Below are 7,500 nucleotides of genomic sequence, written 5' to 3' on the forward strand. Positions count from 1 at the left end.
CAACAGAGACAGAGTTTTCAAAATAAAACGGGGTCAGCAGAGTTTCCAACAGTGTGGACGGAGGAGAAACGTAGGAAGAAGATTGTTTTAAAAGGAAAACGTGGGTGTGGACGTAGCCTCAGACTATAGTCTCATCATGTTAGAAAGAAAAGAGGGAAACTGAGTTAGTAAGACAAGAAACAACAGACACTGTATATGGGAAAGACACCACAGTCACTCGTCACTTACTGTCTGCTGGTGAAAAGAAAGGAGGAAGGGAAAGAAAGAGGAGGAGAGGAAGAAGTGTATGTGCACCCTGACACACACTCATACTCACATAGCGTGTAGCTGGCTGAGGAAAATGAAAGAACATGAAGAAAATTAAAGGAGATGTGCGGCGAAGACGCATGAATAAAATGGTGACAAGCAAACGCCCACAGAGCGGCACGAGCACACAAACACCTCAAACACCTCAAACACCTCGGATTAATTCAAAGTGCTCCGTCAGAGTGAAGGAGGAGAAACTGATCTGCCGTCGCATCACAAGTAAAAACTACTATCACAACAGAAACTTCAGAGGATGACTCAAGTATCAAACAGACGTCAGGAGCACAACATGTTGGATCAAAGGTAAGATCAACACTCCACATGTTCCAGGACACAGCAGCAGACTGACATGTTAAACCCACCTTGTTGTAATAGTGGATGTGAACTGTGTGCCAGCTTCCATCGCTCACGCCACCAGGCAGGAAGGGACTCACCTGGGTGGAAGATTCACCTGCAGGGATCAAGGTAGTGTCAACACATCAGCAGGTAACAGACGTTTATTTGATCGACTTATCACTGCTTGAGGTGACTTTTTACTTGTTTTTACTGTAAGTAAAATATTAACTGTATAATGACGAAGCTCATCTCTCTCATTTCAGCTTCACCTGTGCATGAAACACACACACACATAAACATGAACATATAACCACATCCTCTGTGCTTAGACAGGTAATTAGTAGCTTCATGTTTTTATATGTTTGGCTCATAGACTGGGATTTACAGTGATCATAATGAACATGAGTACTCCAAACAATCTACAGGTCCTTTATAAATACAGAACACCTGAGCACAGGGCACTGACTCAGGGTCAGTACCTGTGGAGTACTTCAGAACCACTTGTCCTTCTTGGATCTCCAGGGCGATGAAGTCGTGTTTCTCGTTGAAGCGTCCGTTGTAGAAGAGCAGACCACTGTTCTCCAGGGTGGCAAAACTACAACACACAAAACATCCTCCATAATACGCTGATTGATAAATATTCTGTATGCAACATGAGAATTATATGTCAACTGGATATTTTTCATGAAATATACAAATAACTTTTTCATTTATTTTTTAATGTGGTAAATAGAACATGGAAGCCCGACACCGTGAGGCCTGATGTCACACAGAGACCTGACTCCTAGTGTTAACATGGAGGAGCACAAGCTTTTAAAACTGTGCCACATCAATAAATGCTGCTGCAGCCTTCCTCTCCCTCCAGCTGCTCAGAGTCATGCAATTATAATGCATTTATATATATTTATAAATACAAATATATATTTATGTTCATAATTATAATATATATTATAATTACTCTGTTTTCCATGGCAGGGCCAGGGGGGGTGCTGAGTCTGGGCCGTGTTTACACAGCCTGATCAAAAGCACTGTTAGTTTTTTGGAATCTACAGCACAGATGACAAATCTTCTCTCCTGGCAAGAGACACACAGATCAGATCCCCACTGAACTGAACGTCCACTTTAAAAAGTATTTACATCCTGTTTTCAAAATAAAACCAACTTGGAAAAGATCAGCTGACTGAAGGAGAGTAGCACAGAGATGAAATCTGTGTTACTGAAATGAGCAATTCAAGGTCAATAATCACTGATTCTTACACATTTAATATTAATAATAATAATAATAATAAGTTTATTTATAGAGCACTTTTCATAAAAGAGATGCAGCTCTTATCTTGACAATGAAAAAAAATCAAATAGTATAGAATGAGGGCAGATTGAAGGACAATGAAAATAGACAATAGAAAAACATTAGATGATAAAATATGTAAATGAAAATAAAAACAGCAAACAGTAAGAATAGTAAAATATGAGGGAAGTTAAACAAAGAGCTGTAGTTTAAGAAAGTGGGCTGTGCAGCAGTTTTGGAGGAAAGTTAAAAAGCTGCTCTGTCTATTTTCTTGTGTGAATAACGAGTAAAAGCTCGGCAGCAGACGATCTGAGAGCTTGTGAAGGAGGCCGATCCAAAACCATGAAGAGCTTTAAAAACAAATAAAACAACTTTAAAAATCGAAAGACGAGATAGACAAGAGATACAAGTCATGTTGTGATTATTTTGGCAGATATTGTGATTTCAGTGTCACTGATTGTTTTTGCATTTTCACTGGATCACATGATTTCTGTTCCTCTACGTCTGGAGAACATGATCTGTAGGTCGGGGCGTCTTTGTAGCTCCACAACACGGATGGTGCTAACAATGCTAATGCTAACAATGCTAATGCTAACAATGCTCAACAATGTGACACATTTCACCTTCTTCAGAGAAACTGCAGCTGCTGAGATCTGGATATTGACCTTAACAAACTGAGATGTTGATTATGTTTTATTAATTGTGCAGCTCTACTGATAATCCTTAAATCTACTAACGGTATGATTGTCAAATGTGACAAAAACATATAATTATCCTCTAACTCTTTAACATAACGGAGGGTAAACTCGTCTTTCTCCTGTAGTAGACAGTTGGTCTTATAATCATCATATAATTCCCATTAATTGTGCAGCTCTAATATTGAGGGTATAAATATCTCATGTATGCACTTAATCAAAACTGTAACCCCCCCCCACTAGATAAATAAGTGTACAGATGTTGCAGGTGGGGTTCAGAGCAGCTCTGGAGCTGAGGGTTTAAAATGCTTTGCTTGCTGCTTTCTGAACTAGTGGCTTAAACCTGAGTCTTTGAAGAAAAATGTTTCTACTCATTCCTGTTTTGTATCTGCATTTACATTCTTGGCTTGAACCTCCAGCAGAGATCAATGTGGCTGTAAGGTTAGATGCATTAATGCAACACAGCAGAGTGAGGAGAAGATGGTATCATCACTTCTATCATGACGACTGTATCCCCCCGTTATCTGACAGGGTCGTTATTCTCTAGAATAAACCTGCGGTTATTCAGTTGCGGCCTGTGTCTTGTTTGCATGGCTCTGCTTTAGTTCAACAGTGTGCAGATCTAATCTCTTCAAGCCGCCAGAAATAGCTGGAAATAATGTAACCTGAGCTTTGCCAGAGAAAATAAAGAGGGTGAGTGGAGTCAGTGAAGCAGAGGGGCTGTAAATGAAGCTTGTGTTGCATGTTCCATATGTCTGTTCTTGTTACTGTGCTTATTGTTTGTGAAATGTGTTTTCTGCAGCAAAAGAACTGCATATGACAGAAATAATAATATGAGGCGAGTGTTTGTGCTGAAAGCAATAAACCTAATGAAGGTAAATCACGTCTACATCACAATTTATTTTCCTTAAACCCACAGCTCAGCAGATGAAAGGGAAACTTCCCTGTTTAAAATACGTCTATGCAGCTCTGCAGTAAAGACATGTCAGTTCTGTCACAGCTCCACACAGAAACACACTCCTCCACCGGCAGAGTCACAGCTACACAAACATGTGAGGCACTTACAGGAAAAACATTTTTTGCAGTGGAGAAATAAAATGCTCTGGGAGAAAGTGAGTGACATGAATAATGATTAAGTCCTGTTTGGCCCTGATGTGGAAACCAGGCCAAGGAGTGAGGCTCGCAGCAAACAGGACACTAAATAAAACAGTGACGTCAGGGGAGGGAGGCTGACAGTCTGTTAGAGTCACCATCAGATAACATGACAGCAGCTTTACCCAGCAACAATAGGAACTGGATCCTGGGTTTAAATGACAAGTGTCACGCTGCCCAAGAGCAAGGCATTGACTAACGATCAATCAGCTTAAACCAAACTCTTTATTCAGACATTGGAAATGAGTCTGACAGTGAAAAGTGTTTTGTTGTGAGGCTGAAGCTCCCAGATGTGAATGTGCTGTGGATCGTTCAGTAGCGACGGGTGAAGGGACGACCACGGCGTGATGACGTCCTATCGTCACAGCTCAACTGTCTACTACAGGAGAAAGACGAGTTTACCCTCCGTTATGTTAAAGAGTTAGAGGATAATTATATGTTTTTGTCACATTTGACAATCATACCGTTAGTAGATTTAAGGATTATCAGTAGAGCTGCACAATTAATAAAACATTATCAACATCTCAGTTTGTTAAGGTCAATATCCAGATCTCAGCAGCTGCAGTTTCTCTGAAGAAGGTGAAATGTGTCACATTGTTGAGCATTGTTAGCATTAGCATTGTTAGCACCATCCGTGTTGTGGAGCTACAGAGACGCCCCGACCTACAGATCATGTTCTCCAGACGTAGAGGAACAGAAATAACATCATCATCATTTTTTCATTATTTCAGTGAAAGTAAAATGAACAAACGATCGTTCCAACTGAATCACAACATCTTTGTTAAATGACATAATCATTAAAGACACCTGCTGATCTGACTGATGTTTCCAGGTTACTCATGGACATGTATATGAGCAGCACTAAGGATGCTGAGGAGCCAGGCTAACCGGTTCAGCCCTTATAATCACAAACTGTCGTTAAGCTCCGCCCTCCCTCTCCGGCCTCGCTGTGCTGTGTGTGGATGACACCGTGATGCTGTCCGTGGTGCTGAAGTCACAAACGCCTCATCTGATATTAAACTGTCACTGAAGCAAATATCAACAGCTCTCAGGTCACGTTAAGAGACTGTATCAATGTTCAGAGCGACTCGGTTCCTGAAGTAGACAAGTAGCCGCTGTTAGAGTTCATTGTTGCTTAGCGATCTTTGATTTCCATCACTACGGCAACGTGTTGGAATGTAAACGGGCGCCGTAGACGTCACTTCAACCACAGCAGCTTAAAGTCCCTATTATCTGTTCAACTACATCTCCGTCTTCCTCAAGGACACGGCGACACTAGTTACTGACAGTAAAGAGAACATTAGAACATTTTACTGCCCACGTTTCTACAAACTGCTGCACATTTTAAACCATCAGTTTCCGCTGTTGCCCCAAACGTGACGTTTTCCTTCACTGGATTCTTCCAGGGGAGAAACGATCACACTGAACCTCTTTCTTCAGTCACACTTCAGTCCTTGACTTACGATCGCTCCTCTGCTGATGGTCACAAATCAGTGGAACAAATCATATGTTTTACCCTGACGTACCGACACAGCACCGAGGCTCATTTAGCAAGAATACCACGGCCGCAGTCTCTCATAGCAACCACTACACGGTGGCCACATCAGCCTAGCAACAACCCCGAGGCCAAGTCACCCTAGCAACTGACATTAAACGACATCACCCATGGCAACCATCCCATACCCCTGTCTGACCACTCTTAAGGACCACTTCAGATCTGCCATACATGACCACTCAGGCGGCGGGAGAGCGAGACAAAGACAAAGGACCTGAAGTCAGGAGACGATCACTGACCTCTGCAGCAATAATGCATCAACGTTTAACATCAACGTTTAACATCAATGTTTAAAATTAACTTTTACCTCCAGGTACAAAACCTACAACCACACAAAACAAAAGATATTTAAAAAAAAAAAGCTGTAAATCTGATCTCAGTCTCGTGTCTCTCTGGGTTACATGTATTCAGTGCAGACACTTACAAAAATAAAAATAATAAAACTAATTCCAGCTCAAATGTTCTGGCTCTGACAGCAGAGCTAAAACTGTCCATTTCTGCTTCAGTTAGGTTGTTTCAAAGGAATGACTTCATGTGAGCTTACATTAATGCACTAACTTTAACTCATTTACATTAATGCACTAACTGTGACTAACAGTCTGTCCATGGACTGGGCTGCTAATCGTTCAGACCACTTCACAGAAAGAGCATGAGGTCACCAGAAATTCTGGAGATGAGATGTGAGATGAGACGAGAGAGAGGAAAGACAGGAAGCAAAGGAGATGTGAGTGAAGCCAGTAAATTAAAGGATGAAAGAGGAGTGAGAGGAGTGAGAGCTCTTCTCTCTGTGGAGAGGTGGAGGAACCATGAATAATAGGATCGATCTCTGAGACAGAGATGAAATAAATTGATTAAAGTAAAGAGGAGAGGAACTCTGAGCTCTGAGAATCAAAGAGGAGTGGTTATGGATCCGTCTGAGAGAGACTTGATGAAGAGGGATGGAAACTGACAGAGAGGAAGGAAAGAGGGAACAGCAAAACTAAAAACAGAAAAGCACATTTGAATTGTCAAATATAGAAATGTATAGAAAAGAAAATCACAGACAGGAAGGAGATAAAATTTCCATTTGACTCACGTTAATGAGATGGAGAGGTGAAATCTCTGTCTGAGGCCCCGGAACATGACGAAGGATTTGGGCGGGAAGGAGCGGGCGGTGACGGTGCAGTATGGACGCTCATATCCTCCTGCAGGACACTCGCACCGGAAACCCCCACCTGAAAGCTCCCGGCACGTCCCTCCATTACGACACACACCTGGCACACACCTGCCCTGTCGCCGGTCAAATTCACAGCGGTCCCCTGGGAAAAAAAAAATCAATCAATTATTTCAACCTCTGATGAACCTCAGAAAGAACTGCAACAACACTACAACAAAAAAATCACAAATAAATTATGAATAAGAAACTAAATCAAAGTCACATCATTACATAGATACACAAAAACACAACTACAGGTAGATGTGAACATTTACAGCATCATTTACTTCATTATTTACTTCATTAACAAAGGATTTAATATAAAAATGTTCATAATTTTCTTAATTTCCCCGTGCTCATTGGAAAGTCCATCCAAACAAACATGTTGTTTTACATTCCAGTCCAGATCCCGAGGTTTCTACTGCTGAATTTAAATTATGTCTGAGACAAACTATTGTCTTGATTTTAATATTTTACTCATTAGGCTGTAGGCATCACATACTGTAAGTTAGATTATGTACTGGAATAAGTGGATACTGAATATGTATCAGACACTGCCTCCTCAGAAAACACTGCTGCTGCCAAATTAAAGCATGAGACGTGGACCTGGACTCAATCTGCATATTTCACATCTGTAATTAAACCTCGTGTTTCCATCGAGCTGAGCTGAAATTAATAAAAGGTTCAGAGACCAACAGTGTCTTTGATATATGAATATATACTAATATATACTAACATATACTAAAATATACTGACATATAGTGACATGTACTGACATATACTAATATATACTAATATATACTAATACAAATATATACTAACATATACTAACATATACTAATACAAATATATACTTATATATACTAATATATACTGACATATACTAATACATATATATATATACTAACATATACTAATATATACTAACATATACTAATACAAATATATATATATATATACTAACATATACTAA

The 7,500-nt window shown here is 40.3% G+C and overlaps 1 protein-coding gene across 6 annotated transcripts in view; it reads right to left on the bottom strand.

Moving 5' to 3' along the window:
• The window catches only part of celsr3 (cadherin, EGF LAG seven-pass G-type receptor 3), a 117,714-nt gene that overhangs the window by 60,736 nt on the left and 49,478 nt on the right, over nucleotides 1-7,500 (bottom strand). For 4 of the 6 annotated variants that reach the window (XM_056385037.1, XM_056385038.1, XM_056385035.1 and 1 more), the window contains exons 4-7: nucleotides 6,408-6,630; nucleotides 1,122-1,237; nucleotides 669-757; nucleotides 317-331 (exon numbers count right to left, since the gene is read on the bottom strand). In XM_056385037.1, the coding sequence (XP_056241012.1) occupies nucleotides 317-331; nucleotides 669-757; nucleotides 1,122-1,237; nucleotides 6,408-6,630 (443 nt within the window). The remainder of the gene's footprint in view (nucleotides 1-316; nucleotides 332-668; nucleotides 758-1,121; nucleotides 1,238-6,407; nucleotides 6,631-7,500) is intronic. The other 2 variants (XM_056385039.1, XM_056385040.1) reach the window with 1 other exon arrangement.

Source organism: Seriola aureovittata, chromosome 9 (assembly GCF_021018895.1).
Source record: "Seriola aureovittata isolate HTS-2021-v1 ecotype China chromosome 9, ASM2101889v1, whole genome shotgun sequence".
NCBI classification, from domain to species: domain Eukaryota; kingdom Metazoa; phylum Chordata; class Actinopteri; order Carangiformes; family Carangidae; genus Seriola; species Seriola aureovittata.